Genomic DNA, 12595 nt, shown 5'->3' on the forward strand with positions numbered 1-12595 from the left:
ACTTGGGTGGAGATATGGAGTTTGGAGACATCACTAAGTACATTGGCTTCCATCTAGAATGTCTTCATGGTTGTAAATCAATGTTAGTGAACTATAATGCAATTGTTAAGGCCGTTATTGGTATAGGATACACGGTTGAAAAGTTGTCTAGCACGGACAAACACGAATGACCATTGTGGGGTTTTTCGTGATTGGCAAATTAATTTGGGATAAATTTATCACAAATATATCAGTTTTGAGATTTTAGTGGCCGGAAAATTTAGTTCGGGGTAAATTCGTGACATGTCTACCAATTTGGAGTAAATTTATCATAAATGTACCGATTTGAGATTTTTTTTGGCATTATTAACCTTGTGAAATTTCCACATAGACTTAGTCCACGTCACCATGCCAAGTCACATGTGTCATCCACATCAACAAATTTAACGGTGAAATTTGACTAAAGTCAATGGACGATAGATTTGTCATAAGTGTATAGTTTGGGGTTTTTCTTGGTCCAAAAAATAGTTTGGGTAAATTTATCGCAGATATACTAGTTTGAGTTTTTTCTGGTATTATCCCTTTTTTTATGTTGGAAATTTTATTTTTTGTATATTAACATTTCTATGCATGATAAAAGTGGCAGCTATTGTTTGATCAGTCATTGTTCAGTGAATCATATTAGCATTGCTATGCATGAGAAAAGTGGCAGCTATTGTTTTTTCTAGCACTGTATTTTGTTTTTCGTCATGCGTGGTGATTATGAACCGTGCATATGTTCCATCCCTCATGGTAGATAGGTGATTTCATTTTGTTCGAAATACCTAGCAAAATGTAAAATAAATTTTTGCATTATCTTATTTAACAGATTGAAAGACTTTCCACACAACAATCAAAGTATGGAAAAAGTGTCTGCATTAATGTCAATTCAGTCATAAATCTCTTAATTATGTCAATGTAGTCACAAGCTTTTTGTATTTGTATCAATTGAATCCATCAGTCCATTTTTTGCTGAAAATTGCTAATGCGAACACCGATCGTCTTATTTGGCACAACCGGCACTAACATGGAAATGTCTTTTAAAGTAATTAATAAACATGTTTTATTTTAAATAATTTTCCTTTTTTTTTCCTTTCTTTTCTTTAGTTTTTTTCCTTCTAAGATCAAGGGTTGGCGAAGGCATTGCCACCCTCTCTTCGAGCCGGTAAGGGTCGAATGGTGACCGTCACCGGCCACAATCTAAAAAGTAAAGAAAAAACCAATAAAAACTAAAAATGTATTAAAGATTGTAAACAAAAAATATCCACATCATCACTGGTCGTGCCACGTAGGACGACCTTTATCTATGTCAGCGATTTATAATTAAAATTGACTGCATGGACTCAATCGGCACAAATATAAAAATTTTAGAACTAAATTGATACAATTAAAAAGTTTAGGACTGAATTACACACGCACAATATGTTTATCACTTTTTTTTTTACACTTGTCCTTCCCAAATTCTTTTACATGTAGATGGCGACAATAATCCTTTGCTAAAGTGGAACCACTTACTACTTACTAGTATGAATAATAAACACAAAAATCCTCGTCTCATTTTCATCCTCGTTGCTACTTCAAAGGTTATTATTTAGATCCAAATGAGCACACCCATATAAATAAATAAATAAATAATTAGCCTAGCGTATCAATTTTTCCGCGATCGATGTAATCAACACTTTGACGACAATTAGCAAGTATCTTAGGAACTCCTTTTAAAACAACTCAAATTTTAATCATCATCGACGCTACCTTTAACCGAGAAACATTTATTTTTTCCATTCTTATTTACACAGAAAAGTGCGTATATCAACTTCCTGATATTCAAAGTTCTCTTTGTCATCATCGACTATCAATACCGAATTTAAAAGAACTTGCGAATCTCATTAATCTATTAAAAAATCTATCCCGAAACCGTTCATTTTTATTTTCGCACAAGCCCGTTATTTTACATGCGAGATCGACTTGCCACGTGCCATGTGGAATCTTTTGCAGACGAGAAACGGCGTGGTCGTCGTCGCCATCGGCAAGCGTATCCATAAATCGAAACGAACCACATTCACCTAGAAACGACGTAGCTTAGATTGCCGAGTTGACATTTCTAATGCCATCACGTCCGAAATCCATTTAGTCCCAACACGGCAACGAGAGTACTACGTACCAATCTGATCCCCTCATAAATACACAAACAAGGAAATTCAGGAAAAAGCAAAAATTAATGGATACCGACCCCGCGGCCCGTTCCGATCCAATTCACACGAGAGGAAAATCCGGTCAAAGAAGAGTTGGATTCCAATTTAAAGTCCGAAGCTGACCGGCGGGATTTGCGCGAGGTGGTACACAAAATCCAAAATCGAAGAAACTGACCCATCGATTAATTGCTGCTTCGACCAAAAAATAAAATGAAAATTAATTGCTGCAATGGTGAAAAAATACAAGAAAAATAAATGAAAGGAAAAGGAAAGACAATTTGGTAACTGGCCCTGCACCTATGAATTAGCATGTAGCTCTTTTTGTTAGATCAACTCCGATCAATACAGGTCATTGATCACGTACGTCAGCTTAATCCGATCTAATCAAATCTTTAAAATGCCTTGTGTAGGACCTCGTTCAAATGCTCGAAATGTAAATTAAATAGAGGATAGTTTCTATCATAAAAAAAGAAAAAATTAATTGGCAATTAAAGGTAAAGCTTGCGGGCACGGGCACATTAAAATAAAAAAAGTATCCGTAGAGCCCACTGCCCTTGTATAGACAAAATTAATAATCCTAAAGAAAAAAATTTATAAACACCGACACATGCCCCCGTTCCGATCCGATTCGTACAGGAAGAAAACCCAGTAAAAAAAAATAGTTGGATTCCAATTTAAAGTCCGAAACTGACCTGCAGGATTTGCGCGAGGATGCTTCACAAAATCCAAAATTAAAGAAACTAACCCATCAATAAATTGCTGCAATGATTAAAAAAAAAATTCACAAGAAAAATAAAAGAAAAAGAAAAAGAATAGACAATTTGGTATCTCACCCCTACGCCAGAGAATTAGCATGTAATGATGAGCTTAGACCTTTTTGCCAGAGTTCTTTTTGTTAGATAAACTCCGATTAGTCATTGATCACATGCACCAGCTTATTCGATAATCACGCATTTTTTTTTTCTTTAAGTCAAAACGAATTCTATCATGTGTTATCATAATTACTAATATTGTAATTTTCACTTGATTTGATGATCTCATCGATACTTATAAACTAAGCAAATTTGTGAAATACTAAATTGTAGGTGTATCTATTGATTCATCGCTCAATCGCCAATCTGAGACATATTTATTGCTCCAATCTATTCATATTTCGCTGTAATTAACCTGTAAAACAAAGTGGGCCTATCATGTTCCATGACTTGTGTTATATTATAACTTCACGATAGTGGTACAGATTTATAAATATGCCAATAGCGAAGTGCGTACAACTTGCCTTGCCAAGCACGTTTGAGGGGAGATATATGTCACATCTTCCATTGTCCTTTTCTTGTACGCATGACAAATTTTTTGTGTCATAAATTCGTAATTGAGAGTGACTATCTATGGCATGTTACATTAGATTTTTATATCAAGTCCTTATACAACGACCAAGAGCAACTATTTGCAATTTATGATAGACTTTTTAGATTGGACCGTTATGTAATGATCGAAAAGTTATTTCCACTTCCACTTAAATTCCCAGAACCCTTTGCTATTTTTGGACAAGATCGCCATATTATTTCCGAGATCAACCGTCTGCTGCTTGATGTATAAGATACTTGATTCATTCTTTGTATAGCAATCAAGAGCTAACTCTTTGAGTATTAGTTGTTACTTTTGTATTAATCTTTGCTCAACAAATCGAATTAACAGTTCACATAGTATATTAAAATTGCTCTACTCGTGAGAAGTAGCCGTTATTGTTTTATGGAGATAAGTGTACAGGAATTCTAAAACTTATCGCGAGAGTGCAATTGAGTCTTAAGACTTTTAAAAAATGCAATTAAGACTTAAAATTAGTCAAATTAGTGCAATCGAATCTTCTGTTAGTTTTTGGACCAAAAAAAAAAATCTTCTGTTAATTTGGCTAGCAAAAAATGCTGAAAATTTTTCATTGTTTTTTTATCCTACGTGATATTTTTATTAATTTATTCCTTAAATCTTACTTATATTAGATTAAAAAAACAAAATAACAATTAACAAAGCCCAAGTTAAAACAGGAGCCACGAGGAGTTATTGGTGGGCCAGCGGGGGCCCATTGCTCTTTCTTTTTTAAGTTTGGGTTCTTTTTTAATAAAATTTTAGTATTTTTTATTATGTTTTAATTTAAGTGAGATTTGAGGTGAAAAATTAGGATTTGGGCTAAAATGATACTTCATACTTTAGTTAAAATGATCGTTACATTGGAGAGAGAAATTAATAAAGAATGACACGTTAGCATTTCATTAGTCAAATTGATAGAGTATATGGAAGGACTAAAATGCACTTTTTAAAAGTTGTATGACTCAATCGTATTTTTGCTATAAATTTTAGAACTTCTGATGTGCTTATGATTTTTTCTAATATTCGAAATGTTCTTTCTTGCATGCGCGGTGAATATGAACCATGCATCTATTTCATCATTCATGGTTGACGAGTGAACACATTTTCTTCAAAATATTAGGGATGAATATGATTTCGGGATAGAACCGAGAATCAGAAAATTGGGTCGATGAGAATCGATCGTGTTCCATAATTTAGAGTATTTATAGCAGGTTCTAAGTTTCAAAAATTGAGAAATTGGTGCGGATGAGTAGGCTCTAGGACCCCATAACAAGTCTTTGTATTTTTCTTTTTCTATTCGCACAATTCTACGGTATTCCATGACGTTCGATGATGAGTGTGTAATCTGGAATCACTAGTCCGAGCTTTCATTTCCAACGAAATATCTACTAAGGTGTAATGTTCTAGTGTTGCGTTAGCTCATTTGACAAATAGAAAAATTTTCCACGCAACACACCATTTTCTAGCATGAGTAACAAATACAAAAACGCGCGTATCGTTTTCACAATCGATGCGTCGTATTTGTTCCTCTCACGTTAATTCTTATTTGCGCGCGAAAAGCGAAGATATCAGCTTCCCCATACTCAAATCTTTCTTTCTCGCCCTACCGATACCGCATTTAAAAGTACTAGAGAATATCGTCATTTAATTCAAAGACATTTCCCGAAGCCGTTCATTTCTAATCTTGCACGATGTTCGTTATTTTCACGGCAAAATCAACTTGCCATGTGCCATGTCGGAGTGAAAAACAATGTTGTTATGTTCCTTTAATGTTTTACCGCACAACCGATGAAATCGATATCGCATTTAAAAGCACCGGCGAATCTCATCATTTAAATTCAAAGATCTTTCCTGAGGCCATTCGGTTATATTTTTGCACGAGTTCGTTATTTTGTCGGCAAGATCGACTTGCCATGTGCCACTCGACGGGTGATAAGCAAAGTTGTCGGGTTCCTTTAATGCTTTACCGTATAACCGATATCGCATTTAAAAGCACCGACGAAACTCATCATTTTAATTTAAAGGCCTCCTCCAAAACCATTCATTTCTATTTCTGCCCGAGTTCGTTATTTTATCGGCAAGATCGACTTGCCACATGCCATGTCGGATCCTCGGCGCATGAAAAACAACCTTGCCCAGTTCTTTCAATGCTTTACCGCACAACCGATATAGTTGATATTGCATTTGAAAGAACCGACGAATATCGTCATTTAATTCAAAGACCTCTTCCGAAACAATTCATTTCTATTTCCGCGTGAGTTCGTTATTTTATTGGCTATATCAACTTGCCACATGCCACATCGGATCCTCGGTGCATGAAAAACAACATTGTCGAGTTCCTTCGATGCTTTATCGTACAATGATGCAAAAATGTACGGCTTACTTTTTCTTTCATCGATCTTATTCGCGGAATCATCGTTCTCCTCAAGAATCGTATCCCTAAAATCAATGACATCGGGTTCTTTTAATGTGTCCCAATACTCAAAACTTTCTTTCTCGCCCTAACAACCGATACCGCATTTAAAAGCACCGGCGAATCTCGTCATTTTATCGAAAGACCTATCCGGAAACCATTCATTTCTATTTCTGCACGAGTTCGTTATTTTATCGGCAAGATCGACTCGCCACGTGCTCCTGTCCGATCCACGGAGGGAGAGAAGCATCGTTGTCGGGATTCCTTTAACCCTTTACCGTACGGCCGATGCGGAAAACACACGACTTTCTTCTTTTATCGATCGTATTCGCGGAATCATTGTTCTTCCGTGGGCAACCGCATCCCTAAAACCGAAACAAATGACATTCAACCTAGAAACGACGTAAGCTAGATTGCTGGAATTAACATTTTCTAATGCCACTCCCGTACGAAATCTAAGCAAACCCCTAACATGGTAACCAGCGTTCAAGGCAGCAAATCTCATCCCCTCACAAATACGGAGAGCAGTAAAAGGAAGGAAATCCAGGGCCAAAAAAACGGGTAAAAGGATAGTGATGCCGGGGGTAATAAATACCGGCCCGGGCCACGTCCCGGCCCGACCCATAAAAGGTAGAAAATCCGGCACAAAAGGAGGGTTGGATTCTAATGTGAAAGTCCGAAACTGATCAGCAGGATTTGCGCGAGATGGTTCAAAGAATCCAAAATTAATGAAACTAATCCCACAATTCTGTCCCCCAAAAAAAAAAAAAAAAAAGAAAAAAAATCCGATAATAATAATGACTACTAATTACTTTACCCTGCAATGATGACGAAAATTCACAGTAAAAAAAAAAAAAGGAAAGGAAAGGAAGGAGAGAATAGTAATCTCACCCCTACCTATGCCTATGAATTAGCATGCAATGATGAGATTAGACTTTTTTTTTTTGTTCCCTCCGAATTTATGGATTTTCCCGTTTATTTTCTGATTATATATGGTCAATTTCAGGGGGGAAAAAAAGAAATTCCCAAAAAGAGGAGGTTGCATTTTGGGGAATGGCAGAAAAAGGGGGGGAGGAAAAAAAAAGAAGAAGAAGGGCTGTCTCCCATTTTGAGAGAAGCCATAAGAGGGAAAAATTCAAAATCGGGGGCGAATTCCGAATTTCAAAGGGAACCCGCCCAATTTTGTTTCCCTAAAAGAAATAATTTTTTTTTTTTTGCTTTTTTGAAATTGGGGCATTTAATTATTTGCTATTTTCAGATCACCATCGCCTTCCCCGTTCCCACTCTCTCTCTCTCTCTCTCTCCTTTAAATATTGCCTCCACTTTCACTTGACCCCATGACCAATCCTCTCCTCCGCTCTTACTCAACCGCTTCATACTCTGTCGCTCTCTGATTTGCGCCTCTCTCTCTCTCTCTCTCTCTCTCTATCTCGTTCGAACTTCAAAAAACCTCTCCGCTTCCGCTTTTTTATCCTGCACCCCGCTGCCATGGCGCACGTTAGCGACCTCCCCTGCGACGGCGACGGCATTTGCATGGTCTGCAAGGGGAAGCCGTCGCCCGACGAAACCCTCACGTGCAAGACCTGCGCGACGCCCTGGCACGTCGCCTGCCTCTCCTCCCGGCCCCCGACCATGGCCGACGCCGTCCAGTGGGAGTGCCCCGACTGCTCCCTGCTCGCCGGGGCCGAGCCCCCGCCCGCGATCGCGGCTGGGGCCGGGGCCTCCTGCGATCTGCTGGCGGCGATCCGCGCGATCGAGACGGACGATTCGCTGACCGAGCTCGAGAAGGCGAAGCGGCGCCAGGAGCTCCTGAGCGGCGGCGCGAGGGCCTCCGAGGGGGAGGACAGGAAGGAGAAGGGCAATGGCGTGCTCGACATTCTCGACGGGAGCTTGAACTGCTCGTTTTGCATGCAGTTGCCGGAAAGGCCGGTCACGGTGAGCCTTTTCCTTTTTTTCTCCAATCTGTTTGATCTTATCGCTTCGTGAAGCTCAATGGAGTTGTTCCTGCTTGTTCATTGCGGTTACCGATATCTCGCGGAAGTCCGTTTCGTTTCGTTTCGTTTTCTTTTTCTTTTTGGTTTTACCTAAGCAGTTTAATCTGGGGTTGTTTATTTGTTGCCCAGGTGCGTTAGCGATTGATTTCACATCTCAATCGACTACAGTAATGGTGAACATCGGATTCTCCGCTATCGATGCCTTTTTGATTTTTTGTATTCTCACGAGTCACCATTTCTTCCACTAACCTTCATCGGTTATAGTTCCAGTCGTTTTAGAACTTTGTCGTTTTTTACTACTGCTTTAATCTGTTGGTTGAATCTTGTCCATAGTAGCATTCATTTCGCCTATTACCATGCGCCTTTCTATGTACAGCTAAAAAAGTTACTTGTGTTTGTTGGGTTAATGTTAACCTCATATTGTTGCAAATAAGCGTTGAAGATAATTGTTTATGAGTTGCATTTGCCCCTGAAGAAATTTAGCCAAGTTGGAAAATGGGACATCATGTTCCATTTGATGCTAATCTACTTTCTGTATCCTGTTACAGACGCCTTGTGGACACAACTTCTGCTTGAAGTGTTTTCAGAAATGGATTGGGCAGGGGAAGCGCACCTGTGCAAATTGTCGCCATGAAATTCCTGTGAAGATGGCGAGCCAGCCTCGTATCAATTCTGCACTTGTTATAGCCATCAGAATGGCAAAGATGTCAAAATCAAACAATGAGAGTGCACAGGCCAAGGTCCACTATTTTATCCACAACCAAAACCGGCCTGACAAGGCATTCACTACTGAGAGGGCAAAGAAGGCCGGAAAGGCCAATGCTTGTTGTGGAAAGATCTTTGTTACCGTCCCTCCAGATCACTTTGGTCCAATCCTTGCAGACAATGATCCAGAGAGAAACCAGGGTGTGTTGGTTGGAGAGACTTGGGAAGATAGGATGGAATGCAGACAGTGGGGTGTGCACCTTCCTCATGTTGCAGGGATTGCGGGGCAGTCGACGCATGGTGCACAGTCTGTGGCTCTTTCAGGGGGCTATCAAGACGATGAGGATCATGGCGAGTGGTTCCTCTACACAGGGAGGTATCTCATTTCTGCTATCTGTTTTTATCCTTTGGACTGTTTGCTAGCTTGTCTCGCATCCCAATGAGGGAAAGTGTTTAAGAATCTTAGGTCGCCATTGAGAAGCAAACTCTCTGTCTATCATTTGTTGACTAGTTCCTTTTTTTTTTTTTTTTAATCTGAAGTTATTGGCTTTACTCTTAATTTAATCTGAATAATCTAATGATGGGTTCAGTCTGTGCCTGCGGCTCATTGCTTAGCAATTCCTAGTGAGGGTTTTGCTTTCGACACACATTTATTTACAAGCAAACAGTTTTTTACTGCACGATCGCTAAAATGAAACTTGAGCAGACAGTGATAAGAAAGCACCACACCCTTAATTTGTTGCCTGTTTGAGAGTAATGTTGGGGTGATCATTATTCCCATCTTCCATTAGTGTGTCAATAATGAATGAGCATTATTTTGATTGCTTTGTAGCGGTGGAAGAGACCTTACAGGCAACAAGAGAACAAATAAGGAACAATGTAAGGATCAGACGTTCGAAAAGTATAATGAGGCATTGCGAGTAAGTTGCAAGAAAGGGTATCCTGTCCGAGTAGTGAGGTGAGTTGACATCATTAATTCTTGCTAAAGTGACAGATTCTTCTTACTGGACTAGCTGTTGCCAGAAGTGTTGTGCAATTTGGTGACGTGCATGATCCTTACTGGTTTATTTTATGTCAGCTTTTTGCAGCAATAATGAAGGATAGAAATGCACCAACATTCACAGTTATTCCTTAGAATTAACCTTTTGTTTTTTTTTTTGGCCAAAGATGGTTTGATATATGGATTTAATAGATTAAGGTTTTCAGGTAGAAAAGAACCAGGTTGTACGGAGGTGATCATATATGGAGAACTTCTGTGACATTGCCTTGAATTTTATCTGCTGCGAAGGACTATATTTTGTATTAAATGACACAGTGTACCAGAACAGCCATGTATGGATTGGAATAAACGTGTTTGCATAAATTCCATAATTGTTACCTTGGCTTATCCAATACCCTAGTCGTTGCGTTGCATAAAGTACACTGCAGACTAAAGAAGAAGAATGTTAGGTTAAATTCTCTATTTCCCAGGATTTTTCAATAAGTGTTTTGCTGCACTATGGGTTAACATTTCCTTGACGGCAGGTCACACAAAGAAAAACGTTCTGCATATGCTCCAGAAACGGGGGTGCGATATGATGGTATATACAGAGTTGAGAAATGCTGGCGTAAAGTGGGGATCCAAGTAAGATTAATGGCACATTGTTCTTGTTGCATAATACACATTGTTTTGTTTTAGTCTCAATGTTAACAAATAGTTATTATGTCCCAGGGTCGTGTGGTCTGCAGATATCTTTTTGTACGATGTGACAATGAACCTGCCCCTTGGACGAGGTTAGTGTTTTGCATTCTCTCTTCCTTCTTTGTTTTCATCCTCCCTTAACATGTTTGTGTTTTCAAAATTGATGTGAAGTGATGATCATGGTGATCGACCAAGGCCCCTCCCAATTGTTAAGGAGTTGAAAGGTGTCAAAGATGTTACTGAGAGGAAAGAACATCCATCCTGGGACTATGATGTAAGTCCGTTCACTTTCATACACTTTCTTTGGCTGGTTTTTTTTTTTTTTTTTTGGTAAGGTTCTTTGGTTGGTTTTGTCTACTGTAAAATGGAGAATTTTCGTTTGTAGGCAGAAAATGGCTGCTGGATGTGGAAGAAGCCACCCCCGAAGAGTAGGAAACATTTCAATTGGGGAATGGAGGATGGGAAGGGACTGAGGGGAAGCAGGAAGCGCTCACATAAGTCAGTCAGAGAGAAGCTCCTCAAAGGTAAAATTTGACTGCTTTATTTAGTTTCTGGAGAATTACTTGTGCTAGTACTTTACTCATTACTACTTCATTGAAAACTTATATTCCAATGGTCAATGATGCAGAATTTAGCTGTCAAATATGTCGGAATGTGATGAATTTACCTCTGACTACGCCATGTGCGCATAACTTCTGCAAAGACTGTCTAGAGGGAGCCTTTGCTGGACAAAGTTTCATAAGACAGAGGACTTGTGAAGGCAGAAGGACGCTACGTGCGCAGAAGAATATAATGAAATGCCCATCATGTTCAATCGACATTTCTGATTTTCTTCAAAATGCACAGGTATAGCACTTCGCAGGATTTCATTATCCTATATGAAATTGGGACTTATATGTTGTCTTTTGGCATTTTCACACCGGAGCTCGTGTAATACGAGGCTTTAGAATTTTGAAGGCCTTAAAATGTCTTCAGAGTCAATGATCATCCACAGAAAAGGTTTAAAAGCCAATTGATGATCAAGTGGTTGGGAATGGTTGAAGCATTTCTATGTTATCACTGTCTGGTTAATTTGTTTTATCGTGTCTGTATGCTTATGAGGCTTTGACATCTGTGACAGGTAAACAGAGAGCTAATGGGTGTGATAGAATCACTTCAGCGCCGGGCACTTGAGGAGGAGGAGGAGGAGGAGGACGACGACGACGAAGAAAACACTGAGTCGGGTGAGGAAGCTGAAGGCACTCTGAACAATTTGGAAAATGATGCTGAAGATGTTGAAAATGATGATGCAGAAGATGAAGTCTCTGGGGAAACTGAGATACTGTTGAAACCGGAGGCTGAAACTGAAAAGCAGGAAGCCTGCAAGCAGAAGGCTGAAAATCCTGGCAATTGCATTTCAGATCTCATCCAATCTGACGCTGCAGACGCTGAACTTCAGGTGGACGTCAATAATCAAGAAGATGCTGAAGATGAAGAGGTGAATATGGCTGTGGCAGAGAGTAATGCCATGCAGTTCCGAAAACGAAAGAACTGCAATGAGGTAGTCAGTCCAGTGAAGTTGGATGCTGGAGTTGCAACCAAGAGCAAGAGGGCCAAAATGGCGGCAGCTAATTGATTTTTAGCTATGGTCAAATTCCCTGTCCTTGAATTTGAACTTGTTGGATTTCCTTCATATTTTACTTTTTGTTTGTAGATGTCTCTCCTCATAGGTCCGAGCAGCTTGATCATGCTTTTAGTTCTTACTTGGTCTCAGGAAAGGATAGTGAAGAACATATCATGGTAGGTATAGGGACCTCAGTCTTTTGTTGTTTTTGGTGGTTTCTATGAAAGAAGTATATTTCCTGTTTTAAAGGCAAGAATGTGGGCTACAGAGTGTTATTTAGGTGCGGGGGATGTTCTTGTCAAGCTAGAGATTGCTTCATTTTCTGCAATACAGAAGTGTTTTTAGCTTTGCAAAATAGGGCATCAATGGATTTTGCTTAAGTGCAGTGGCATTTCCTTTAAGGGGTCAAGAGTTGTTTTATCTTTGTGCTTAGTGGTGGAAGATCTCTGCAGACTTCTGTTTTGGAAAGGAGTTACTATGTCGATTAACTATTTGAGTAATTTGAGTCTCCACACGGTGGTCTCAAGTGTACATGGACTCTAGATCGGTCCCGTGCACCTGGGACTATAAATTTTTTTTACATGAAATGGAGTCCCACATCGGTTGGAAAAGGGGACGAGATGT

At 39.3% G+C, this 12595-nt stretch overlaps 1 protein-coding gene across 1 annotated transcript; it reads left to right on the forward strand.

Annotated features, from left to right (window-relative positions):
• The first annotated feature begins 7308 nt into the window (after positions 1-7308).
• LOC115753220 (E3 ubiquitin-protein ligase ORTHRUS 2) lies at positions 7309-12326 on the forward strand. The gene is made up of 9 exons (XM_030691741.2): positions 7309-7923; positions 8531-9063; positions 9520-9645; positions 10212-10311; positions 10399-10460; positions 10540-10642; positions 10754-10892; positions 10997-11214; positions 11489-12326. Exons 1-9 carry the CDS (start codon positions 7477-7479, stop codon positions 11981-11983), a joined length of 2223 nt encoding a protein of 740 aa, XP_030547601.1. The 5' UTR covers positions 7309-7476; the 3' UTR covers positions 11984-12326.
• The last annotated feature ends 269 nt before the right edge of the window (positions 12327-12595 follow it).

Source organism: Rhodamnia argentea, chromosome 6 (assembly GCF_020921035.1).
Source record: "Rhodamnia argentea isolate NSW1041297 chromosome 6, ASM2092103v1, whole genome shotgun sequence".
NCBI lineage: Eukaryota > Viridiplantae > Streptophyta > Magnoliopsida > Myrtales > Myrtaceae > Rhodamnia > Rhodamnia argentea.

Excerpts from the sequence above, each read along its gene's own strand:
- LOC115753220 (XM_030691741.2), top strand. The coding sequence starts at position 7,477 with ATGGCGCACGTTAGCGACCTCCCCTGCGACGGCGACGGCATTTGCATG. Across the intron at positions 7,924-8,530 it reads TGCCGGAAAGGCCGGTCACG|ACGCCTTGTGGACACAACTT; the intron begins GTGAGCCTTTTC and ends ATCCTGTTACAG. Across the intron at positions 9,646-10,211 it reads TATCCTGTCCGAGTAGTGAG|GTCACACAAAGAAAAACGTT; the intron begins GTGAGTTGACAT and ends CCTTGACGGCAG.